At 44.8% G+C, this 27,159-nt stretch overlaps 1 protein-coding gene across 3 annotated transcripts; it reads right to left on the bottom strand.

Moving 5' to 3' along the window:
• Positions 1-1,154: 1,154 nt before the first annotated feature.
• LOC109479771 (paired box protein Pax-7-like) lies at positions 1,155-19,443 on the bottom strand. 3 transcript variants are annotated; one of them, XM_019781768.1, is made up of 8 exons: positions 19,234-19,443; positions 17,627-18,130; positions 8,967-9,097; positions 8,649-8,705; positions 7,246-7,411; positions 5,826-6,007; positions 4,992-5,229; positions 1,155-2,366 (listed from the first exon to the last, which is right to left on the bottom strand). In XM_019781768.1, exons 1-8 carry the CDS (start codon positions 19,286-19,288, stop codon positions 2,248-2,250), a joined length of 1,452 nt encoding a protein of 483 aa, XP_019637327.1. In that variant the 5' UTR covers positions 19,289-19,443; the 3' UTR covers positions 1,155-2,247. The 3 variants fall into 3 exon arrangements, with proteins under 3 accessions (XP_019637327.1, XP_019637326.1, XP_019637328.1); XM_019781767.1 differs by lacking the exon at positions 8,649-8,705 and having other exon boundaries at positions 8,910-9,097; XM_019781769.1 differs by lacking the exon at positions 8,649-8,705 and having other exon boundaries at positions 5,835-6,007; positions 8,910-9,097.
• Positions 19,444-27,159: the final 7,716 nt, after the last annotated feature.

The following is a 27,159-nucleotide window of genomic DNA, read 5'->3' as shown; positions in this document are numbered from 1 at the left end:
TAAACGCACCGGGGAACTCCTAGCCGCCGCCACCGGGCCTCCTGCGAGCCTTGTTGCCAGCGCTGAGAGACTCTGGCCCGCTCCCGTCTGCCTACATGTAGAATTTAGCGGATTGCGCTTTGCGTTCGGTCTTTAGGAAGCGAAAGACTTCTGCATTCAAACTGATAGTATTCCAAATTTGCCATGACAAATTTTTAACAAAGAGTTGCAGGAAACCTTTCACTCGCCGCTCCAATCAGAATTACAGAAGTATGCCGTTTTCCTTACGGCGCTAATCGTGTCTTCGTCATGCGCTGTCTTGTTCTTTAAAAATTCGATTTGCTTTCCAATTTCACTGAGGAGGAGGCTAAGTTTCGTCCTAGACACTGCTTGCCGCAGAAAGGCACCCCAGAGTCCCTAAGCCGATAAACACAGCCCTTAACTACGGTACAGAACCCACTGTGGTGTTGCTTTATTACTGATAGCCAGAATTCTGACTTCCCAATTAATATTTCTGCTCCCCTGTGCAGTTTTGATATATCCATCACTGCCCGGGGTGTGGTAGTGGCTGTAAACTTGTACACCATGTATGTAAGAAAGGTTACAGACTCTTATATACATCTTACTCTCTCTATGTATAAAACGCTTGGGAATGTGTAAGGAATACTGAAAGTTATGTTAATGTGTTGAAATGGTTTGGGGTATATTTGAAGGTGGAAGAGGAATTTACGCTTGAAAAGACACATTGTTCCTTAATTTTGAATTAGCAAAACGGAGCATTAATATATCAGTGACAATATGAGCAGCATCGTCGGTAGGCACAGAACAAAATTCACTAACAGTTGTTGAAAGGTGTTTCACGGTTATATTATATAGAGAATGTGGGTTGGTAAAACAGATGTGTGTGTGTCAATGAGACACAGAACTGACAACATCAGAACGCTGGCGTGTCATAATGCCAGTATAACTATAACGGAATAGTGACATCTTTTTGTCTAGGAAAGGGAGTGGTAGAGACATCTTATTTCAAATTTTCTAGCTAAACCTTCTTCATACTTATATTCAGAGACAAGAAGCATATCAAAGTTTGAACAGATCATATTTCCAGTTGAAACCTACTCATGCTATATAGTATAATAGAAGAAAGTCTGACATCACACATATCCGTCATAGCTGAGACCCAAACTTTAATGCACACAAGATCCGTACACACGATTGTAGCAAACACACATGGGAAAACTTCCACCGTTTTCCCTCTGATTTGTATCAGTTGCTAACCAGCTGTCATTAACCCATTAACGTGGCGCCGACGCCTTGTTATCCCACGACCTTAAACAGAGGGGAGCACGGCTAAGGACCTACAATTGGCACCTTCGCTTCAAACTGGCTGTTTTGCGAGCAGTTTTCCATTGAAGCATCTTTATACAACCTGTTATTTTACATGGGTAGACTGTACAATTGTGGTGCACTACCCGCCACACGCCGGACTGGGTCTGGTCGGAATAAATACCTGTATTATACTACTCTCTATTTACACGGGAACTATGTACAAGGGGACGATAATTTGGCACATCAGTCATCTATCTGACTTAAGTAGCCCTAAACATGGTAAACAGACAGGAAAATAGCTTGTCACACACAAAAGAACTACTAAAACTTGCATAACGTATTTCATACAATGGAAAAATACAGTAAAAAACCAAACTAGGAAAAAAACGTTAGAATTATTTTTCTCTATTTTTTTCTTTCTGAACTTGAGCAAAAAAAGAATGTCTACATTCTACGTATAGAGACAGATGACAGAATATACGAAAACTTGAGGCCGAATTCATAAACATTTAGAATAGGATCAATATCTATGTCACTGTACACTCCACACTTTACTGACTTACTATGTCCATACACACATAGATTTGGCAAGACTTTGCTGCATATATAAACAGACTAATACAGTCTATGCATGTGATGTACAGTTATGTACGTAAGTGTAGATCACACCAGCTGATGGTCTTAGTATTTGCATACGGGTGTGATGAGGTGATGTCAATATCTATACTGTTGATTCTTTTCAACCTACAATATATTTTCGGTACATTCCGCACCTGTACTCTTGAAATTCTCCACCTTTACACACGGATACCGTTTATTTTTAAGTAGACGTTTTGGAATGTCACTCGTTTTTTATGTGGGTATGGTGATTCTACTTTGTCCTTTACTCGCTGCTGCCTTTCCTTTCCTCCGAGCTTGCGTGGTGTCCACCTGCCGTCCTCAGTACGCCTGTCCGGTGCCGCTGCCCACGGGGATCATACCGAGCGGGTGGACCAGCGACTTCTGCCGCAGACTGGACAGACTCGTCCCGGTACTGCCGTAGCTCGAGGTACAGGACCCTACAGGAAAACACAAACATAAACAAGAAAAACTTAATAAAAGTCAAGAAAAAGTCCTGCCAATTTTCTTACTGAGATCAGCTGTCTTTAGTTTGCTGCGTTTCAACTAGTATCCAATACATTTGCCATCTCTGTCAAATTTATAGTTCTGCTGTCATTTCTGAGATCAGGTTAACCTATTCTTACGTCTTAATCGCATATGTTGTTCGGAAGAAAAGGTAAAACGGATTTTTAACTTCATAATCAGAGATCATTGTCTGTGCAGTCTGTGTGCTGACATGTCTATAACAATTAATCTAATTAGTACCCACACTCCTTTTTATTAGCAACACTTAAATACACTACACACGGATTTGCAAGAAAAGTATTCCATAACTTATTTGACACAAAACCGCTTGTCAGCAAACATAACCACAAATTAGCAATGTGTAAAGCTTAGCGTTTCCCTCCTTGAACAACTTTGCTCAGCCCCAGAGTATATTTATCTACAAGCTCCGAGTACACAGTAGCAAACACTACTTGAGAGCAAGTGTGAGAGTGTATAAGCTTAATAGGACATTCTGAGCGACACAAAAGAAGATTGGTGTCCTGTATGTGCCCCCTCGCAACAATGATCCCACCACTGCTTTTCAACAGTGCACCTGAATACGTGCTTGCACCCAGTGTTTGGTTTCTGTTAGAACAGGACAATGCTGTGCCCATTGCAACTTCGCTCCCATGTTTGCCCGTCTCATCCAGAAAGGATTTCCTCTTTCTTCTCTTTCTTTTCCTTATTCAAAGACACTTCATCACCGTGGTTTAAAACCGGGTAGTTCTCCGGCCACGTGCTCTCATTGCTCCAAAAACAGATTACACTTGTGTATATTGGCCATCTCACCAGAACAAAGACTTCTGTCAAGAAACGGGCCAGCCCTTTTTGTGCGTTTCTCTGTAGAATTTACAAGTAGACAGGCTGTGAAGGAGGAGGACAATGTGTCCTTTTCATGGTCCCACGAGGGTCAGGGCTTCCAGGTCAGGAGAGCTGAAGTGGGTAGCTATGGTTATCGCTATGAATCGAGGTAAAATGCCAACACCATTGTGTGCTTTTTTTACATCCCGGTCTCTATCGCATAAGCAGCTATGTGTAGGGATCCAGGGGCCAGGCTTTCAGAGCGGGGACACAGACACAGTTGTTAGCCCGGTCTACCTTCCCATGTCGTGCGGTGGCATTTAGAATAGCGAATGGGGATCAAAAGCAGAGGAGAGGAAGAGGGAGCATCGGGCGTGCCCTCGTTGCCATGGTGATGACATCTCTGAACTTGGCCCGGGGATCGCTTCATCTTCTCCCAAACGGTTTGACCGGGGAAACATCTCGCCAAGAACGATGTGAAGTGGAGAGAATAGATTAGCTCCAACTTCCGCCCCAAAACTGAGTGGACATCAGAGTTCACGCCTTGCTCTAACACGGGTCGAGCAACATGTTTCCTAGTGTTAACTCCGATGTTTATGGTTAAGACGAGTAGTTCATTTTATAGCCGAATGAACAGAAATGAGCGTGTCGGCTTGTAACCTTGCCTTTACCAGGAGACTGGTGTTGGGGTGATGGGAGAGGGCGCACAGAACAATCCGGATTTTCTGCTAGAACTGACAATGACACGTTCTAAAGTGAGCTGTACATCTACTGTGTAGTGAGAACACCTGTTTCAGAACACACTTCCTAAAGTAAAGGCTACAGTTTATGACGAGAAGGGCAAACAAGTACAATTTGTCTGGGTGAAGTATGTATTTGCATTCCAGAAAAACCTCAACACTATCTTTTCACATGGTGGGAGTAATTGTACATTTACAAGGGTGAACAAGTACAATTTGTCTTGGTGTGAAGTATTGCATTTCAGGAAAATCTCAACCTATCTCTTTTCACACATGGACTTTTTAAAATCACCAGGAATAACCTACCTGGTGTAAGTAATTGTACAATTTTCTAAATGAAGAAAATTCTGCCCCCAGGACAAAAACCGTGGCGTTATATGAGGTAATTATCGGTGTATTTTTGTATGTTGTAGTTATTAAACTATCATGTGTGTGCTATAATATGCCAATATCAAGGCACAAACGTTATCTACAAACATTTCAAATATCTTGGACATTAAAAGCTACCTGGGAAAATTATGATTCACCACTAAACGTATTATCTCTAGAAGGTAATAACCCTTACTGTATACAAATAGGTAAATATATCAAAGAATGTTTAGACCTTAGAACAAGTACTAGTACTGTAGTATAAGTTGATTCATCGATCGTCTTGTACGTATGTTAATTTTGTTGTAACCACGTATCTGTCTGTATGTCTACATGTAGTTAAAAGAAAACTACTCTCCTCTTAACATCCGAAAACCCACAAATTACAGAAAAAGTGGGATCCTTTGTCTTCCTCTGTCTTCAAAAAAGAAGTCAAACCCAGTAGTTTTAGTAGTTTCTTAGTAGTTATCAGTAGTTCTATGTGTACTAATTGTCTGTTTTTATACCATATGTTTCTTCTGTTCCTGCAATTAGCCCTCGGGCAAGAACTTGCAATAAACAATTGTTAAAAGACCTTGCGAAAATCGCTGTACTTTTGTTGTGTCGATGAAACTCTATAATACATACCTTGTGACGGGTATTGTGATCCGTACTGGTAGGAGTCCATACTGTACGGATGGGCGGTGGTCGAGTAGCTGGGCGGCGTGCAGTACGACTGAGCATGCGCGGCGTAGCTGTCGTGGGTGGACGCATGCGCGGTGAAGCTTTCTGAGCTGGTGGCTTGCGTGGAGTCCATGGAGGTCGAGAGCGAGGCTAGAGGGTAGTCTTGCTGACACGTGCTGGGGTTTCCAAGGATGTTCAACACCTGAGCGGAGAGATAATCAAATTATTTTGAAAATCATGGTCACTCAGTAGAAAATAAAATGTATTATTCATTACAGATCAACTCAGGAAATAAAATTCTGGAAATAAAGTTCAGGAAATAAAACTCATTATACTCTCACAGCCTAACAGAATGCAAATTTGCAAATTCGTCTTTCTGTTGCAATAATGTAATGTTTTCTCGAATTTGAAAAGGTACAGTAGCCTCTACCAGGCTTCGGGAGACGGCTGGAAAGAGTAGAAATTGGCCAAATTTTTACTCTAGAGAGATAACATGCTGGGTGCGGCAAAATGTACTCTCTATCGGGCCAACTCTCTGGCATGTTATCTATCTATTTTAATTTCTACTCTTTCCAGCCGTCTCCTGATGCCTGGTAGAGGCTAAAGGTACAGGTCCTACCCATATTTCTTCCCAATGGAGGAAAAAAAACGAAGGATGGTCAGATGGGAGGATAATAACACTGAATGGGAAAAACATCTTCTGTGGCATCTTCTGAGTTGCCAGAACAGTGAAATAATTATTCTAAGGAATAGATGAGATGCTGAGATGAGAAGGAAATGTGTAAGAAGCCAAAGTACCGTTCTTACCCCTCCAGACAGCGTGTTGTGGTTAGCTGCGGTGGCGACGAAGGAGTCGGACAGCCCGGTGAACTGGTACGCCTTCCCTGCCGTGCCGTACGAGGACGTGGAGTCGGCCGCCATGCTCTGGTGCACCGTGGACGGGGGAAGGGGCTGCGGCCGGTGCAACGTGGTCGATTCTACTGCGTGGAGAAGAGCAGAACCGAATGGCGTTTTAGAGCTTGGAAACCTGATTTTTTTAAAGTCAGTATTCTAGTTACTTGTCTAAATACTAAGTTGAAACAACACTATCCTAAAGTATATCGACATTCATGAAACGGAAACGGTTACTCGTTTGATCTGTTGATTTTTGTACCACCAAAAAATAAAGGACTCGATCTTAGGGGTTGTTTCTGCGCTGTTTTAAACTCCCAAATTATGAAATATTGATGCAAGTGGTAATGTGGGGCAGTATGTGTCAATATCTTACAGATTTCTTATTCAGAATATTCCACTTTTGCCACCTTGAAATTACAATGTGTCCTCTTTGAATCAGCAACGAAAACACCACCTTCCAAATTGTTACAATGCAAGGCTTTTCTTACAATATTTTGTCATGTGGGGTGTTATAGCTAACGTTTGAACTACAACACACGATATCAGTTGATAAGGTAAAGACAACTTTACACAGCAAAGTAAACCCCATGCTGTAACGCGATTCTTCCCAAATTTTTGGCCTTGGCCTAAATCGCCATATCATTGGCACCTATGTTAATCCTACTGGACCACCAATGGCGTTCTCGGTTACAGCCCAGTTACGGTCGAGATTTGTTCTGTTTTGGTAGCCGCTGACATTACACAAGTTTAGTTCCGACCCCCTTTGTCTCAACAAAAGTAAGGGGGCAACTTCATTAACGCTAAATCCGGGGTAAAGCCCGTCCAAACAAACACGGGATCAGGCTGGATTAGGCTGGATTAGGACCCGTCATCCGCCCACCTTGTGAAGTGATGGGAGAACCGGTGTCCTTCGATCGAAATTGTACTTAGAATTTTTCATCTTGAATGAGCACATTTTAACATTGTATGTTTAATGATCACAACTGTACCTATATGATCATTTTATAGACTGATACCTCTGTAAATAGTCTCACAATTCAGTCCTCTACGGCTGCTAGGAGGCATGTATATCTTTTGCTAAGAACTATCTACAACTACTACTACTTCTTCCTACTACTACTACTACTACTACTACTACTACTTACTACTACTACTACTACTGCTGCTGCTGCTTCTACTACTACTACTACTTATTACTACATCTACTACTACTATTTCTACTACTACTACTACTACAATTACTTCTACTTACTACTACTACTACTACTACTACTACTACTACTTATTACTACTTATTACTACTATTACTACTACATCCGCCCACCTTGTGAAGTGATTGGATAACTGGTGTCCGCCAGCGGCACGTAGGCTGCTGACGCATGCGCCGTGGCTCCGGCGGGGTAGCCCATGGGCAGCAGGTGGTTGAAGCCGGCCAGCTGTTGGGCACCTGCCTGCTTCCTCCAGCGGGCGCGCCGGTTACTGAACCACACCTGGAGGGAAGGGAGAGACAGTTATATCGGTATTCGTAGCAGGGTTCTCCCCAAGCGATGAAGCAAGGGTGCCCCCCCTCTCCCCAAAATCCTAGCACCTATCCCAAAATGTTCAATAAAGGTTTTTCTCTTAGTATTTCCATGAAAATTCACTAGAGAACACCTCTCCCCTAAGAATTTCTGGGGAAACTCCTGCATAATAAGAAAAGTATGGAGATCCTAATAAAGCAAACAAACAAAAGTACACTAAGGTTTAAATTTAAACCCACAAACTCGTTCTCAAATATCCCTACCACTACTACATATAAACTTTATTGTGTGATCTTTTGTTTTATAATATGGTAGTAAAATGTTCAACCAACTCCAGTCATTCGAATAGAGGATTGTTTGTGCTTGTTTATGCCTTAATTCGCGGTTCTTTGGTCGTTGTTTGAAGATGAGGCTTTATGCAACAATGAGGCAATGTTTGGAGATGGCTTCGTCGGTCTTTTGAGATTTCAAATCCAAACATGGATGAAATTCCTCTGCATATATTTCCGATTGCTAGTCTCTTGTTTCATGACGAGTCCATCGGGAGGTTCTGAACGGTTTCCCCTGATCACCCACCGTGTGACAGGCCGTGTGACAAGCCGTGTGACAAGCCGTGTGACAGGCCGTGGTGTTTGCTGTTCTTGCCCGTCCACGCGCACAAGATCAACCCCACCGGCTTCGTACAAGTGTCAAAAGCAAACAAGGCCCATTTCCCCGCACGATCAATCTCCAATTAACAAGGGCAGAAAACAAACACTTTATGGACCGCCAGTAACCGCGAAGAGTCAGACTCTGGTGTTCAGAACCACTGAAGGGGAACATCACTTTCTCCAGGGTTTCATCGCTAACAGTTTAGAGAATTATAAACTAGATATTATGACAATAACACCACTTTATGTTCTATCTGTATGTAGCATAATTCCACACATGGTGTTGGTGTTTAGAACAGTTTTATGACAAGGTATGTTCGAGAGAAAGATGTAGAAGACTCGAGACTCTAAACCCAGAGCTGCACCCTAGCCTCCATGTCCTCTGTGTCAGTGGTAATGTTAGTGTTAGTGTGATAGTGTTAGATTTAGATAACTTACATGTAGCTAGCAGCTTGGTCCTCTGTGTCAGCTCCTGCCGACTGTAGATGTCCGTGTAGTGTTAGGGTTAGGTTTAGGTTTAGATAACTTCGCTAGCAGAGATAACTGCAGACTCTGATCTGCACCCTGGCCTCCGTCAGCTTGGTCCTCTGTGCCAGCTCCTCCCGTGTGTAGATGTCCGTGTACGGTGTAGTGTTAGTGTCAGGTTAAGGTTTAGATAACTTCGCTAGCAGAGATAACTACAGACTCTGATCTGCACCCTGGCCTCCGCTAGCTTGGTCCTCTGTGCCAGCTCCTCCCATGTGTAGATGTCCGGGTAGTGTTAGTGTTAGGTTCAGGTTTAGATAACTTCGCTAGCAGAGATAACTGCAGACTCTAACCTGCACCCTGGCCTCCGTCAGCTTGGTCCTCTGTGCCAGCTCCTCCCGTGTGTAGATGTCCGGGTAGTGAGTGCGCTCGAACGCCTTCTCCAGCTCCTCCAGCTGCTCCGGAGTGAAGGTGGTGCGGCTGCGGCGCTGCTTCCTCTTCAGCGGCAGGTCGGGCTCGGAGTCGCAGTCGGAATCTTCACCTGAGGGTTTGAAAATACGTGAGTGAGTTTGAGATTTCAGCTTTTCAGGCAAAGGTACTAGATAGAGGCGAATATACAGACGGCAAGTCTTCAAACTACATACCCCCCCCCCGCCTACACCGTTGTAACAATTCCATTGTAAGGAATAAAACAAACGTTTAGCGAATGTAGCAAAGGTATTTGCTATATTTGACTAAGAATTTACAGGGAAACAGGAACTGTGCCCCTGCTGCAGACATGGTACAGCTAACTATGGACGCTGTGATGCTTTATTCAAGCCGCACACTCCACTCAGCCTGCCCTTGAAATGCAGAGGGAAGCCTGACGGAACTCCCAATTCCATTTTCTTTACCCATTTCCATGTCCATTACCGGTCATTGTTAGATCAAGGACAAGCCACGGTTACTGGGAACTACTGAGCGAGTCACGCGAACGGAAGGGTGACGTGTTTATGGAGGAAAACAGGCACACTAACATACTGGTTGTGAGAAAAGTTCAACAATTGCACAGCGAGTGTTGAATTCTTTTCCGGTGTCGTCATCGCGTATTGCATCATGGTACACCCCAGGCTCGCTATGTTGGGCCACAGAGAGGCATGTGACACCTGACAAAAGGGCGACGTTGCCATAGAAAAGGACAAAAACAAGCCTGTATACTGGGAATGCACGGGGTTTTGTGATCTTCTCTATATATAAAGTCTAACGGATGGCGACTTTCTTCTGAGAAATGTGAGGGAAGACAGCTACGTGGTAAACATAATGATAAGACTGTTGACAATTCCCTCCACACATCTTTTATGTAGTGTGTTTCTCTTTATTCTGTCAGTTACAAACAGTAGTTCACAAGTTTTTGCGTCTAAGAAATATTCAGTCAAAGTTTGCCTCTCAGTATTTACACATGATTTCACTGTTGACTGTTTACATCTTTTATGTAGTGTGTTTCTCTTTATTCTGTCAGTTATAAACAGTAGTTCACAAGTTTTCGCGACTGAGAAATATTCAGCCAAAGTTTGCCTCTGAGTTGTATTTATACATGAGTTCACGACATCGCTTATCGGCGCAAACTTGTGTGGAGATGCCGATAATTCGACACGCCTCCGCGGTATGCCCCGTCGAATAATTGAATTCAAAATGTTCTCATTCCTATCGCCTCTCGGCTGCACCGCGAGGCTGAAAAAACGACGTTTCGCTTTCCGCTCGGATTATGGTAGCATTACTAAGTATAGGCGATCCGTGTGGGAATATATCGGTCCCTGGTATCAAATTCACGCTGAGTTGGTAGATAGCATCCACCCGTGCCTTAACTCGCCCCCAGAGGCGACGCATCCAATATACTTTATTAAATTTCGATTATCGCTCGCACGCCCCCTATTAATGACGAACGCTTCCCGTGCGCTCGGAGGAATGGGGAGAGAAGCGCACTTGGTTGTTGATGGATATTGGTGGTATTTAGGAACTGATAAGTTCTCGCTTCCCATTAAAGCCTCCACTGAATAGGAACGTAAAGAGCATTTACGTGAGAGGAAACCGAAAACGCTTTGGCGGTGATAACTCGACAAGACTTATTGAATACACAAGTTCGACTTTAGCTGCAACCAACAGAAGTCGCCAAGTTTTACCGTCAAGTTGCAGCAAGGATGGGAAAAAATCGCGGAAAATAAGGCAGAAAATCCCAATCCAAATACATATCTGGTGTCGCGGCGGCGGTGAATTGTGTTCTCTCGGGAGACCAATAGACGTGCGTGTCCGGTGCTTTCATCCCGGCCGCGCGCACTGCCGTGCATGGCGAATTCCACCTCCTCCATGGAAAGGGAATTTCAACCTTCCATTCACTCCTTTTCACCCCAGTTTTCCGCGGTCGCCGGGCGTCATGGACGCGGCCAGCAATGTCTTGTTCACTTCAACTCCACACTTGTTATTCTAACCCAATTCGTACTTTTGCTAATCCTGAGCTTTCAACACATTTTTTCTTTATCTAATATTCGATTCAGGTGTTAGAGGAAAAGTTCACCAAAAGTTCAATGGACTGACTGGACATTCCGGTACCCATGTGGTTTTCCTTCAATATAACGAATGTTCAGAATTGCGCTGCTTCCGTTTGTTATTTGTCCGTATAAAAGTCAAATCCTCCCAAACCAATGGCTGTTTTGAGAAAGCTACGCATGTTCAAAATTTCGAGATGATAACGTAAATGAATTAAAGAAAAAAATATGTTTGTTTTATTCCTTTCTAAGATTTGTTGACGACTTGTATTAAACTTAGATATTTTTTTTTATTTTTAGATTTTAAAAAATCGCAGGTTTCCACGGGAATTGATTTTACTTCAATTCCTAGGTCATTCGTATGTTGCGTGTTGGGGTTCGGTCCATATTTGCCGATATGCTAATGTACATTGGTTTTTTGTGGGGAAATATAGGAAATAAAGTCTTCTCTACTAGAATGTCAAACGTACACTTTATCAGTTGGTGCTGCTAATATAGCGGTCAGTACCACCTGCATCTTGTGGTGTATGTACGTGTGACCTATATCCTAATTTTGCCAGGTGCACCCTGTTCCGCACAGAAAGGTGGAAAATTCTAATAAAACACCACCCAAAACAGCGCACTCTCCCCTTACCAACCCTGCTATTTTTGCCATGTGAATTTTGGGGAGCCAACTTCACGCTTTCTTCGGCGTCCCGTCAGCGGTAATTCAGACAAATCGACCAGCGTACCTGGGCTGGGAAGATAAGAGCGCGTGTGGCTATCAACATGCATCCTTCATGAATTCTCTCTCCCACAAAGATCGGATCAACTCGGTAAAGGATCGAAACAGTCTCCACTGTCCGCTCCAACTTTTCTCCTTTCAAACAAGTCACTTTCAATTTGTGTCCGCGCAATTTCGCTGAACGCTCCCCTGAGTTCTTTTATCCCATTACCGGGTGAAAAGGGGGAGGGGCTTCGGCTGCACCTGGCATTTTTTTTTCGGACCCTCCGAATCATGAAGAAGTTCAATGTGCGACATTGTGGCAAACATTTTTGATTAACTTTGTGGTACAACTGACGTCTTGTGACATGCCCTCAGTACGCAAGGAGTGAAACTTGAGAAGATTAGGGGATTTCGGAAGGGGTGACCACCTACTAGTACCTAGCTTGCTCTTGACAGGGCTGTCCTAACACTTTCTTTGTAAAAGAAAAAGTAGGTGGCGAGTTCACTCCCTTCCATGCACTTGCTGTGTCATTTTTTAAAATACTCTTGGCCAGTGTAACAACGTTTTTTCTGGAGCCAGACCCGCTTTCTTTGTCTCTCGCGTTTACAATCTTCCAGGGGAACTAAATAACTTTTTATGGCGCTAATTTCTCCACCCTACGTTTACTCTCGTGACAGTGTGAATTGGTCTTAATAAGCCCGTCGCTTGTTCTTAATAATCCCCGGCACAGCTATATAAAGGACATGACGCATCGAGGCATGACAGGCGATGTTTGTAGTGTAGAGTTGTGTACAGAAGGACCGGGACACGTGGGTACAAGGAAAGCCTGTGTGGTGAATGGGTGTAGACTTAGCTAAGCTGTTGTTCTGGTACGGCTGGTGTTTGTGTACGCGGTAAGAAAAAAGGGGGTAATCAGTTCACACTCGACAAAAGCCTCGGCTATTGTAGCACAATCAAAGCGCGATCATGGAGGGGGTTTCCTTTTGAAAGATGTTTAATCTTGCGGCAAAGCGGGGGTTTTCAAGTCATGTTCAATCAGGGCCAAAGATTTCGCCTTGTGGGAAGAGGTAAGCCCTTTCCAGACAGCGATCAAATATAATTGAGTCTTGCTTCAATCCCACTTCTCTTTTGTTCGCAATCCAATATTTTCCCATGTTTTTCATAAGTTTTCAAAGAGAATGCCCCGCGGCCTCATACATATAAATTGAAAACGCCCGCCAATCCATATTGCTGGGATTTGTTAATTTAGACTTTTCTTTACCACTCAGTAAACAAGACCATACTTTATGATGCCAGCATAGCGATAGACAGGCAGCAGACTGGGAGCGCCGAACCGATCACGAGATGTCGGCGGCAATCTCTCGCCAGGTTCCCGTGAGATGTCGACAGGAACGCACCGGGCGCTACAGCGTCGCCTGCCTTACGGGGCAAGTGCGCCGTTTGCCCTTTCCCGGTATTGGCAATTGCAAATCTTCCCGCATAATACTTCATTTCCAATAAGTCGACCATCTGCCAGGGAAGATACTATTGTACGTGCGCGGCGCAGCCTCCTTCGGTCGCCCTGTGGCTTTGTCCCCGTGGAGGACCCCTGCCTCGCTGATACACCATCAGAGACCGCATGGCTCTGTGTAGATATGAATAAGAATTGCCTTCTATTACCACCACGAAAATCGAGCGCGCCATGGTACATTCTGACGGCATTGAAATTCGGTACAGCAATCGTTGGTCGGAAAATGGGGAAATACAATGTTTCGTCGGGGCATATGTCGCTCCGGTTCGCACAACTGCCGTTCTATCTACATTCTCAAGTCACACTTGGAAGCCTTCCTCTACTCTCTGTATCTTTACTTTCCGCTTCCTTCTGAAGGAGGCTCTCAGTTCGTTCCCTCTATAATTTCCGTGTACACCTCAGTCGTGCCTGCCCCATGCTGGCCAAATTTCAGACCAGCTTGTGGCGGGTCATCATTAGTTCGGGCTGTCACAACTACATTTTGGTGACCGTCTAACGATGACAAATAGAGGTTGGACATCTTTGCCAAAGTTATCGCCATGAAGACAACCCTGCCTCCGAGCGGCTTGGCGCGATGCCCTTGCCTTTTTCCGACTGCCCAGTGATTTCACAGCTCCTGAGGTGCAATTTCAGGGATAATTTGGCTCTTTTGCTCATCTCGGCCAGAAGAAAAGGAATTTCGCGGAATTGTCATGGATTGTTAACTTTCGTGGACCATCGTGTGGCCGTCTCTTCACTTTCGCGACTTTCCGTAAAATCTCGGCCGCGCGCCCGCCGCGCTTTTTTCCCGGCCGGGACCGGCTGCCGCTCCGCCCGACACAATACACGCACAATACTACTGTGTAATCGTAAATCCACGCACACTATTGACTTGGAAATCCACTTTTTCTAACGCGTAAATGGAATTTTAAAACGTACTAAACCGGCTGCCATGCATTTGCCCCTCATATTCCTGCGGGATCCGGTCCCCAAACGTTATTTTGTCATTGATGCGGGGAATATGAAAAGCGGTCAATCATGAAGTGGTTCACAATAGACGACACTCTGCAGCTACAAGAGGAAATAACAGTCGTACAAGTGGATATTGTGTAGTAGAAAACCCTTGTTCAAACAAATCTGTTGCCCCGATAACGGCACGGAAGAAAGCAAACACCACAGAAAGGGAGAAGGGAGGGAAAGAGGGAACAGATTTTCCGGGAGTTCTTTACAGCGGAAGCTGCTTCTTTTTTCGAACCGGTTGGTCTTGACAGAGATTTTTTCTTGAAGCTTGCTATTATGGCGAGACTCAATAGAGCTTTTGTAGTGTAACACGATACGAAAACTCACGCTGGGACGTTCTGGCAAGCACAAGACATCCCACACAAATACACGGCCTTTCCTGACTACCAGCCCGTAATTATTGGATAACAAAATCCTCCGCGCTTTCTCCGCAAAAGAAGGTGACAGTTGTAGGAAAAAGACCAATTAAAAACAGCTGCTGCAGTTTCGAGGGAGGGGAGCAAAAGATCTAACAAGACGAAACCGCAGAGGAACAATAGTTGAAAGGAAAATTCCATTATGTACAGAATACACCTTGTTTTTCACACCTCGGGTTTTTCGGTTTTCCCCATAGTCTCCAGTCTCTTCTCATTGCCAAAATCCTCTTGTCTTAGGCGCCTATCTGTAAACATGCTTTTGTTTCGAACAGATTTTTAAAAGCGAATTACCAGAAGGTTTGAATACAAATTCCATTTACAGTACAGTGCTTGATCTTCCCGTTCTTTTCCGCCCCTTTCCTCCACACCTCTCCGTACGGCGGTAGGTAACACCTCAGCGCCGCGCTTTTCGTCACCACCCCTAAGAAGTGCTGACATTCCAAGTGTGTTATTTTCGTTTAATTCCATCGTTTCTGTATAAAATATTCGTTCAGCTGCGGGGATGTGAAAAGGTCGGGAGGAAGGCGATTGTTGGCGGGTCAGCGGTAGGGTGAAGCCGGGCTCGGTAACGGCGGGGAGTCTGCATGGAGATGTCAAGCATTGTTGCCAGGATTGATGAGACTAAAGTCTAGACTCTCTTGGGGACGGAGCTTCTGACCGGAGCGCTTGTCGGCCGAGATTACGGCTTTAAAACGTCTGACAGACAGCCGAATGATGGTTGTACGTTCCCGCCAAAGTGTGGAGCATGTGCCGGTGTACCCACCGCCCTACTCCGTACCCGCACCTGCGTTTTCCTCCACGAGGCACCGTACCGTTTTCCGACAGATTCCAACGAGAGCGGTGGATATTTTGACATTCTGTACAAACTATAACTACTTTTACACAATTCAGATAATATGTTAAGCGTCTTAGCCTCTGTAGGTTGTATAGACTCCAACATATACACCTGTATACGATGTTTTTCTTGTCGACAGTACGCTGAAGCTACATGAAGTCAGCTGTGACGATCTGGCACTTATTTTTCTATTTTCTCTCCCCGTGCTGAAATTATTGATAAACGGCACCGCTTTATTACGTCTTTCAACCCCACTCAATCGCAAAAATAAGTGGTTACTTTGAGAACGACCGCAAAAATTGTGCGTTATTTTGATAATCCTGCGCCCAAGTACGGGCTGCTCCGCCAGCTCTGCTAACCTGTAATTTCAAATGTCACGCGACGTCGTGCGATCCATCATAGCTCATCATCAACCAATTCCACCTCCTCTTAAAAATCTAATTCAAACTGCTCCAATTACAACAAGAAACGACAACTCGTTATTTCATACTCAGTAGTTGTATCAGGAGAAGCCGTGGTAAGATTTTGGGCGCGCATGGCGCGCTGCGTGGATGAGAGAATATAAATATAAGGAGGAGAAGAAAAAAATCCCTCTATGTTCGATCTTGCACGCTTCTACGCCTCTTATGCCCCAGTCAACCACATTACGGCTGTTGTCGGCAGAACGGCCCGCTCCTGGGACGGGTAATGCCACGGCTCCGCAGGCACGGGGATCACGGGTGGAAAATGCCCATTGAATTTGCTCTATGCAACAATTTTACGCGTCCAAAATTATGGCAGCGAGGGGGCGCGCAGAAGAAGACGCAAAAGTCAAGAGCAAAAAGAGCTTCACGTCATGTCAGAGCAGGGCAGGCGGGAGGAAGGATGGGCGACAGGGAAGACTAGTGACCAGTGTTTACTACTAAACTGTCAAATATCACTCTCTTCTCTGTTTTAACGTTTGCTGACAGAACCAGACCAGATATGGTTCAAAATCATGAATGACGTATGAGATGAATGACCAGTAACATGCAGCCATATACGATCAGAAAAATGTAGTTATGAAAATATAAGTTACGTTTGCTGAGATGGAACAAAAATGACAACATTCATATATCCGTGATAGCCAACCGTTGAATTGTTAGCCTAGACGTTAAGTGCACCGTGTACCGTTACTTGTTATAACAACTTACAAAACACGAACAAAAGAAAAGATGTTACGATTTAAGGTTGCTATGAATTTCCGACGTTCCTTATTTTTACCAATCCTCATGATTATGATACATGGATAACAAAACCTCTTGTGATTTGACGGGAAATCATTCAATTGTGTCGATACCAAACTCGACTAAACTAGTTATACCTGAAAATTCAGACCATTGTCGGTAAACGTTTGTGCAATAAGCTTAGTTTGTGTATTCTTGGTGAAGAAAACTGTAGTTACAGGTCTTATTTGTCATATATGCATGGTCTAAAATCGTTGAATAAAGAGAAATTTTCAGATATTGGCTCTATTGGAAATTACTTTACGCAATTCTTGAAGCGAGCAGTGACCAATAGTATTTTTTGTTCAGAACAGTATTTCTCTACGCTCGTTGTCAAATAGTCGCAAATTAACAGGCAAACACGATTTCTTGTAACTCGATATCAAAATCAACAAGATATGCATCAGATAACATTGTTGTGCAAGTGAGTCGTTTCCTTTTTTAATGTACCGACAGACTTCAATCATTCCGTTGTTGTATGCTGAGATTCTTGTAATTTTTTCGTCCCGTGAAAATGTAATTCCTTCTCAAGCTAATACCGATTCTTGTAAACAGTCATGGTTTCAGGCAGCTTTTGGGAGCCTGTAATAAACTTAACTGCCTCTCCAAAGGTTTGTATGCGCTAACAAATATACCATGATTTGATAATTGGCACCGAATGATCGCTCTTTGAAGGCGTAATGTAATTATCGCCCTAATAAATCGGCGAGAAAAACGTCCAGATTACAATTTCACACTTGAAATACCGAAATTCCGGACGAACATCCTATTATCTTAGGTCAGCGCTGTTCATGCTGCCCAGGTCGGTACAGGTGTACAGCTCAGGTTCGTACTCACCTCGACAGCCGCCCTTCTCGCCCAGGATGCCGTCGATGCTGTGGGACCGTTTCTTCTCGCCGTCCTCGCCGTCCCTCCGCTCGTCCTCGCTGTCGCCGTCCTCGCTCCGCCGGCCGTCGCCCTTCCCTCCGCGGAGAATGCGTGAGATGGAGGAGACGGAGGGGACGGTGCTGCGGTCGCACATCCCGTCCTTCAGCAGCCGGTCCCGGATCTCCCAGCTGAACATGCCGGGGTTGTCTCGCTTGTAGTCCTCGATCTTCTTCTCCACCTCGGGTGTAGCGACGCGCGGCTTGCTGCCGCCGATGGCGCCCGGCTTGATGGAGCCCGTCTCCTGGTAGCGGCAGAGGATCTTGGAGACGCAGCCGTGCGACACGCGGAGCTGGCGGCTGATGACGCAGGGCCGGATCCCGGCGGCGGCCATCTCCACGATCTTGTGCCGAATGTGGTTGGGCAGCGGGCGGCCGTTGATGAAGACTCCCCCGAGCTGGTTCACACGACCCTGCCCTGGTAGCACGAAGAATAATGCCATCGAGTTTGGTGGTGAGAGAGGAACGGAACAAACTACGCAAGTCTCGTGGTCGCCGAGCAGTTCAAATCTTTCTCAGCTAAACTTACAGATCTTATATTACGTCGGAAATCCGTAGAACCAAACGATAAAGATTACAACAGAGACACCCTCCCGTTTTCATTCATACAATTCATAATTTTATCTTCACGGCAAAGCTATTTTGCTAATAAGCATCAAATACGCGATTTCATAGAAACAAGCAAACTACTGGGTAAGAAGAAATGGTAGGAGAGATAATAGGATAAGCATTATTTCCTCGTTGTTCTCGGGTTTTCGTATGTTTTAGGGATTTGTTTGTTGTAGTAGGCGCCGAGAAAAAGGGAGACGAGGAAGTCACAACAATACACATTTTCATATCCATGGAAGGTGTTGGCTCTTCACACAATGGCCGTGGTGTTTGCGACAAACGAATTAGGAGAACTAAGATCTGTTAATTTGTAAATCTCGCCAATTATCTTCTTGTTAAGATAAGCCACTGTGTTGACAACAGGAGTTTAGGCTCTATGATACGCGAGTGTGTACAGGCTTCTTCAATTTCGCTTTTTATCTTTCAACTTTTCACCTATTGCAAGTTAGAGATCAAGGCTCGAACAGAGAAGGTATGCTGCGCACAAGTGTGCGGCGGAAAAAAACAAAGAAAACTCAGGACCAGTCATGACGTAAGGGAAGTGTTGGAGTACATTGAGGGGGAGGTTTCGCCTCCTGACGACAAGCTAGCTCAATATTATTACATCAACTTATAAAATCTTGCACTATGTATGTGAAATTCGCCCGGGTGGGTAGTATATTGAACATGGTGTCGACATACAGACATGTGTGGTACATACACATACATGTATACACGTGTGTTCTACACCGCTGCACGGGAGCACTGGTACACATGGCATAGGACAGTCATTTACCGAGCAACTGTCTGGTACTGATGAATTGAACCAGAACAAGAGGCCGATATTCTGTACTTCAGCAGGACTAACACATGGCACACACACACACACATAACGGTAGCGAATGTGACAAAAGACGGGATCGACGGTCTCACCTTCTAGCGGGAAAGGCGGGCGGTAGGTGGCGGTGGCCCCCGGTCGCATCATCATGGCTGCGGTCCTTACGTGTGTCCACGACAAGTCAGAAAGGCCTCACAGGAGTTCCTTGCTGTGTTTTCCTCGCAAGGTGTAATCACACGCAGTTTGGAACGGCCACTTTATATCAAAGTGTGACCCCTTTTGTGATCGCGCCTACTTTGTAAAGCTAATTCTACTCCTTGTCACATTGTCTCCGCGCTGATTGGTCGCTGATGGGCGGGGCAAGGTAAAAACTCTTCCGATTGGTCGACGCGTCGATGCCGCACTTCTGTGACAGATTTTGGCCCTCGGCTCACACAAGTTGGAGTTTGGGACGAGGAACATCTGGGTTGGATTTGGTCGCTTCGTATAAGGGCGGGGTACCGCTGTGGGAACTTAAAACTTTGCAGCTGAGTATGAAATCACTGGAAAACTCCCACCTTTGTAAATTCACTACTTCATTCTATGAGCGAACACTTGTCACGCACTTTCCTATTTCTAAGATGCTAAGGAAAGAAATCTGATGATGCTGATGATCGTGTGCGGTTCTTGGCACACCTTGCTTCCGTGACAAACGGCCAGGAGCGCCCGGACACCTGATATTTGAAACTATTCCATTTGGGACGTATCACTCGGCGGGTACCTGACATCCTGCCAGTATTTATAGTATGTGAACCTGTTTCCCACAGGACCTTGTATGCGTCTTGAACACGGCCCCAACAAAAGTACAGACAATATCAAACAAAAGGACTGCAAGTTGTGTCGCGATTCAAGGCACTTCTTGTACGTTCCTTCTTTTGTTTTTGATGACGCGGTTTCGGAAATAATCAAAACACGTGTAGAAAATGTCCGTTACATTCTACAGCGGTCATAACTGGACGTAAATGTCCGATTAATTAGCTGGGAGATCGCGTTTCGCGGCGGTGCTGTGACGAATCGTCCTGATGTCGGGCCGGGAGCGGGGCAGGTTGACGGATGCCGCTCGGGGCGGGGAAGAAGAGAGAGCGTTTTGTTCGGGCGGTGAATCCTCTGCCTGACCCGGTGTGACATCCGCCCTGGGTGCACCGGAACTCTGGCCCCGTGTGGAGCACATGTCGCACGTGGGAACGGTGTCATCAGGAGGGGCGGAGGATCCTCAGCTCTAGTTCAGAAACACGCAGTCTCATCAAATAAGGAGCAAACACTTCTTCAATTTGACACTAACAGACATTCATCTAGATACCCATTCATTCACCATTTCCTTTATTCTCTCTCATCGATCCCTCATTCGTCCAACCCTGAATAGCTCTATTCAGTCTTTAGTATGTATCATTGCTCACACCAATGACTGTCCTACTTTAAAGTACAGATAAATAACGTAAAAGAATTCAAGGAAACCTAATCTTTATTGCTTCTGTGTGGCTGATGTGGGGGGGAATTTTTGCAACCCTTCTGATGAACATTTTGTTCAAAGATTCTGCCACCTCTACATCTATCAATCATCATCAATGGTGTCATGAAGTCCGTTAGCTGCTTTTGGTCACTCAGAGAAACATTTGAGTGATCTTAGTCGAACAAAACAGTGGATAAGTCCTGTGTTGGTGGTAACTTTGCCACACAAAAAAAACACTTGTATGCGTCATGTTTCTTGTCTTTAAAAGGCAATTATAAGACAATAAAATGAATATGAAGATAATGTCCTTTGTATAGAATGGATAAAACATATGGGATGTCTTCACGACCAAGTAGCCGTACTAAAACACGCACTTGACACCATCACCTTACCTGCTTCCTGTCGACATGTTTTCATTCCGTATGTGTTGAAATCCTACCATAAAATCAGCTGATTGGCCGGTTTTGATGACGTACATCTGCTGTGGAGTGTCCGTTACGTCTTTATCTGAGGATATCTTCTCTTCTGGATCATGACTGTTTGTTTACATCACACCTTACTTCCAAGAATTTTGGGATCATCAATTTTTTGTTGACACGAACAAGTGCACGGATTAGTAGGAAGATTTAAGAATTACGTTTTGAAATAGGCTAGAATTAAGGTCTGTTGTGGAGTGTCCGTTACCTTTTATCTGAGGATATCTGCTCTTCTGGATCATGAGATTAACGTACTGTTTGTTTACATCACACCTTACTTCCAGGAATTTGGGGATCATCAATTTTTTGTTGACATGAACAAGTGCACGGATTACTAGCAGTATTTATGAATTAGGTTTTAAGCTAAGGTCAGTTGTGGAGTGTCCGTTACTTTTTATCTGAGGATATCTGTTCTTCTGGATCATGAGATTAACGTACTGTTTGTTTACATCACACCTTACTTCCAGGAATTTGGGGATCATCAATTTTTTGTTGACACGAACAAGTGCACGGATTACTAGCAGGATTTATGAATTATGTTTAAAAATAGACTAGAATTAAGGTCTTAATTTGTTTGTATTCGTTTGATTAATCCTTATTTAAGAGAAGCAGTGTTCCCACATGTGAACCCAGCCGACACGCATGGCCCTACCTGTATCCCCGTTAGTTTTGTGTTCTTCTCTACACAAAACCCGGGCGCTGTACTGTAACCAACTGCGATTCCCTGCTTTAATGCTAACATAAAGTGCAGCACTCCGGTCTATTTGTATTAATTATTCTAATCTGCCCTCCGAATAATTGGGAGGAAGCGCACGCGTGTTGCACGCCTTTTACTGGCGTTTTGTCAGAGTTCCCAAACAGAGCCCAACCACCGTATAATCCATTGACACGAGAAATTACTCAGCGCAAAAAGACTATAGTTCTGTGGTAGAGGAAGACACCCGCTTGTAATGACATAATAGACGTTTGGCTGCGGTCATGTACGGCTTCCATGGCAGTGGTGAATCGTGAAGATCAAGTCAAGGAAACAACAACTTTGTTTTAACTGGCTGTACATCGATTCATTACTGATAATCACTCGTAAATACTGGTAATGTGCCATGGATATACTTTCAGGGATATCTACTTTGTTCATGTTCAGTACTCTCCAAGCAGAGGTTTGGGTTTTTTGCTTATTCTTGGCGTGTTTTATTTAGGCTTTTTATCAGGATTGGATTGGCGTAACAAAGATTTCAGTGCAAAAAAGAGACCCTGATATTCAGTGATAAAAAAAAAGGTTAAAAACACGCCAAGAATAAGCCAAAACGCAAACCTCTGCTTGGAGAGTAAATTTTCACAGTAACCTTCAAGTATTCAAAACGCGTAAACTATGTAGCATACGTTTTATTGGTGTATGAATGTATAAAATCAGCTGTATGCTAAACGATATCATTTTACAATAGATGTATAAAACATTGGGGATGGTGTGTGGGAGGGGGGCGGCTCAATCACTCTCCAACCCTGCGCCTTTCAGGTCTAATAACGCTTCCGTTGGTCGTATTTAACACCTTCAGATGGCTACTCTCACTAACGAGGCGTGTGTCGGCACCAATGGAGCGATTAACAGTCAAGTGGGATCGCACTCTCACTTTCAGCGTGCCTGTTATCGCTTTCACATTAGAGATAATTACTAATATCCTCTGAGACTTCTGCACGTCCCAACCCGTTTTCCGTCGGGCGATCACGAGATGCATTTCAATCAACGCCGTCTATGTGGGAAAACGGGGCACATTTCAAAATCCAATCATTACGTGATGATAATGTTGTCGCTCAGTATTAGTAGTTAGGAATGATGAGACAATTCAGCAAATCAGTCAAAGATAAAACATTGTTCTCTTTGCGCTAGCCGGAAGTCATTGTGAATTCAGGACCTGGTCTTCTCGAAACCCTCCCGTGTAGAACGCCCCATCTTTCTCCCTTCTTCCTCCATCTATAAAGCAGCAATACGGTCCGCCAGGAAAGGCTGTCGCCGTGGCGATATTCCCCTCGCAGCGATATAGGCGAACGTTAAGTACCGATTCCCTTATCTCCGACTGATTAGCCAATACCCGGCAGGAAGGGGGGCAGAATGCGCGCGTTCCCATCTATTTGCCGAGCACCAGTTGTTATCTGCACGCACCACGATGCTCCGGGGACCCCGTCTTTGCAAGAAATCGTGTCGGACGGTAATGAATTGACTGTTAATGTTGTTGGAGAGGGTCATTTCGCTTTGTCCGTGTGCAGATCTCTCGCAAAGGAGATTACGACGAAAACCGGGGGCATAATAGAGTTCCACAACGGCCCCAGATAGCAGCTTTGTGAGGGAAATAAAAACAAATTAACTCGTTCAGACGTTATAGACTGAAAGGTGGAGTGGCAGATAGGAGAGATTGGGAGAACTTCTGGATTTCAAGTTTGGACCTAAAACTTTTCAATCTCTAGGAGCGTAAAGTACCAAAAACCAACCACAAAAGCGCTTTTGCGCGTATAGAAGATTCGTCTAACACAGGGAGGATGTGCATAAAGAAGAGATTCGCTAAATTTTGGTTGATACGAAAGACTAGAGCTGGCGCCTGAACTTTGAGCGCTGTCAGAGAAAGGTGACTTTGATTTGTATTGGATGAGGTCGCACCCCTGTCCCCCGGAATCCCTACCAAACACCTTCCATTCAGGTAAAGCCGTTCATGTCAGTCACATGCCCCCAGGTCAGCGTCACATCCGCATACAAACCATCAAGCCATCATTCAGACCCGGAGAGACCGCATGACTTGTTGGAGGGCACCGAAGTGTTGAGCCGGGCGGATCTTCCCGACTTTGTAGAGATAATTTATAGTCATCTCTTTGAACCACGACCAACGCAAAGTAACGTCTAACGAGTGGCATCGCCTGGAGAGCGGATCTTCCTCCTCGCACAGCGGGCACGTCGGCGGATTTCCTGCTAAGCACATTCCATGTCATTGCGCATGACGAACTTTCTGTGAAAAGTTGGGTGACAGGAGCTACTTTTGGTACCTCAAGCTGGGATCTTCCTGCGAGCCCGGGCCGGGACGGCAGGGGACGCGGGGACTAAGGCGGTTAGACTTGTTATTCGTGCGTTTCCGTGACGACTTGTCTGAAATGCGACATGGGATCCCATCTCAAGCTGCGTCTTTAGAAGTCAACAGAAGGACAGAAAGGACATTATCCAGAAGTAATTACCTGTTTGTCATTGGGTCTGACAAAGTTTCCAGCGGGCGCGGCGCGTTTCCGGCTGCGGGCTATGCGGGGAGAGTCAAGCTGAGACGTTTGCTTGGAGAGTAACTGTGATAGACTAAGATTACTCGTGCTTTCGGCCGTGATGAGTTTTCTGTGCACCAACTTGTGACAGAACTTCCCCGTGATACCCGCCACAAGCTGGGACGTTTACAAGAGTCACTGCACAAGGACGAAAACGTCATTATATCATGACAATTACGTGCGACTGAAATATAGCTTCACTAAAGTATAGAACTCTCCCGTTACATGCTTATAATCATCTGGAATACGAGTTCTCATAAAACTCGTAAAGAAAGGACTTCTGTTTTTTTGTTACAAAAGTTATATCACCCAAATGTACCTTGTATCACAAAATGAATATCATTCATAACGTTCCCATTGATGGTAGAATCAGCCATTTCTCTTCTCCCCCACAAACTTTGACACCAACCAATCAATTACTAGTACTCCTCTTGAAACCGTTTCAGGACTGTCTGCATGTATTCATAAGGCTTCTTCTATTGCTGGAGACAATGTGGGCGGTTTCACTTCAGTGAAAAATTCCATCTAAGAATTTTACACAACGATTTCCCCTAAATATCAGCCGATTAGCAGAAACAACAACAAACTGTGCACAATCGATGTAGTCCCACTTTTTTTTAGTTTTCATAAACTATATTAACTATATTTGTCCATTTCACTCACCAGCAAGGAGGTTTTCCTTCAAATATAACCTACACACAACAAAAGAGACAAGACAAGAGTGATGACCCCCTCCCTGCTATTCATACTCTCCAAGCAGAGGTTTGGTTTTGGGTTATTTTTGGCGTGTTTTTAGGCTTTTTATGGTTTCTTTTTTGCACTAGAATTTTTGCTTTGGTTGGGTAAAAAAAATCAGTGCAAAAAAAGAAATCCCGACAAAAAAGCCTAAAACACACCATAAATAACCCAAAACTCTGCTTGGAGAGTTCCTATTCACACAATAAAAAGCCAGGTGCTGAGGTCTGAACAGGAGTTCGGAGATGACTCCGTAGTTACCTCTTCGGTGACATCCTCCCATATTATTACCGTGCCCTGCAATTACAGCGCCTGTCATTATGACACTTTGACGGGGACGACACAATCCATCTTCTGCAGATGATGGGATAACAGAACAAGCTTCATTAGGAGAACAACCATGCGTAATTAGCCATGTCGCCTTTCTTCGTTCCACACACATTGTAGTACAGACCATTTCCTTAACACAAGACAAACTTTTGAACAAGATTGAACTGTAATTACCAACACAAAAAAATGGACTCACTCATTCCTTTACAAAGACTGGAGTTGTGCAGTCGAAAATTTGGGTGAGTCCAATTTTCTGTGTTGGCAATTACAGGTCATAATGACTTCTACCAACACAGATTAACTTTCAAGGTAAGACAAACTTTTTAGCATACAATGAAGCCTACAGTTGAAGTTTACAAGGGTCAATATTCGTTCGTATATAAGGAAATAATGAAAGGAATGAAAGAGCAGGAGGTTGGTTCCAACCTGGGCCTGCATGGGTACAATCCTATTTGTGTACTGAGTTGCCATAAATTTCGGGGCAGCTTGTATGGGTAGGCTGGCTGCCAGACTGCTGTGCCGGGGGCCAGTATACAGACTCAGCTTCTGGGCCCCGAAAAAAAAAAATTCCACAGACCCCTTGATTTAGACCTTGAGGTGGGGACTTGCCTTTGTATCGGCCCTCGGAACAGTCTGGTATCCAGACTATAATATGGGAGCCCCGGTATACAAATAGGGTGGCACCTAGGCTAGCTCTAACCACCTTACCGACATAATTGGCAAGTGTTGATAACGACAAGTTGAGGGGATAATGTTTATATCTGTCTTTATCTGACGCCAGTAAGTACCCGCTGAGTTTGTTATAGGCGTCTCACCGCAGAGACAACGTGATTTATCCGCACTAATAACGTTATGCCTCGCCTCGCGGATCGCTTCCCGCGACACCACCGACCACCGACGGAGAGTGCCGAAGTGATACGAAGGACATGTCAAGAGATTTTCCGAAGTAAGAGCGTTACGTGTCGCCTTGCGTGACGACTGTGCTCCGGTAACAGCGGCATCGTAAAGCGGTCCCCTGCAGGGGAAAGAAGATTCCCCTTGGACGCCAGAGCCACTTTTGTCGTAAGAACTTTACGCGTCCTTTTGCATGACGGTCATTGGGACGACGGTCTCCCAGAGGACGATTGAACAATAAAACACACACACGACACTTCGCGGGGCTGAAACTCCCATCAGGGATCTGAATATCACCCATTCAAATGCTCGGAAATGTTTCTGACTAGAAAAAAATTGCCGTTCACCCACTAACGGCATTTCAGTAACAATAGAAGACGGCTGGTGGCGTCTGGCAGCCGGAACAAAACATCACATACACCAGAGATGGAAGTCATTGTCATCATGCAAATATCCGGCCCATTACGAGTCACTTCCCCCGCCTTCCTCAGTCAATACATAGTTATTAAAAATCTGGCCACCCTTCCCCCACGCGCCGATAATAGGTTTTTGAAAGGTGGGAGCAAGCTGCCGTCAGCGGGCCGAATGTTCAGGTGTCTGGCTCGCGGCTCCGCATCACCCGGCAACCTCATTGTGTGCAGATGTGTTCTCGGCAAGTCGGAGAACAATCCTAGAATCATGGGGCTATTTCTAAAGGATGTTGGACAAAAAGAACAACCTCGTTACACCGAAGGGCAAAATGTCGGAACATTGTGGGTCAAGTGTAGGGCAACGGTAATCTCCAAGCAGATGATTGGAGGGGA

Source organism: Branchiostoma belcheri, unplaced genomic scaffold (genome assembly GCF_001625305.1).
Source record: "Branchiostoma belcheri isolate BF01 breed outbred unplaced genomic scaffold, Haploidv18h27 scaffold5, whole genome shotgun sequence".
NCBI classification, from domain to species: domain Eukaryota; kingdom Metazoa; phylum Chordata; class Leptocardii; order Amphioxiformes; family Branchiostomatidae; genus Branchiostoma; species Branchiostoma belcheri.
The sequence above is the reverse complement of the archived record's forward strand: the minus strand, read 5'-3'. Positions and strand labels throughout refer to the sequence as shown.

Coding starts and splice junctions, on each gene's coding strand:
- LOC109479771 (XM_019781767.1), bottom strand. CDS start 19,288: ATGATGATGCGACCGGGGGCCACCGCCACCTACCGCCCGCCTTTCCCG. Junction 7,412..8,909: donor TGACGGAGGCCAGGGTGCAG/GTTAGAGTCTGC, acceptor CCTTCCCTCCAG/GTGTGGTTCAGTAACCGGCG. Junction 6,008..7,245: donor TTATCCAATCACTTCACAAG/GTGGGCGGATGT, acceptor TTCTCCACGCAG/TAGAATCGACCACGTTGCAC.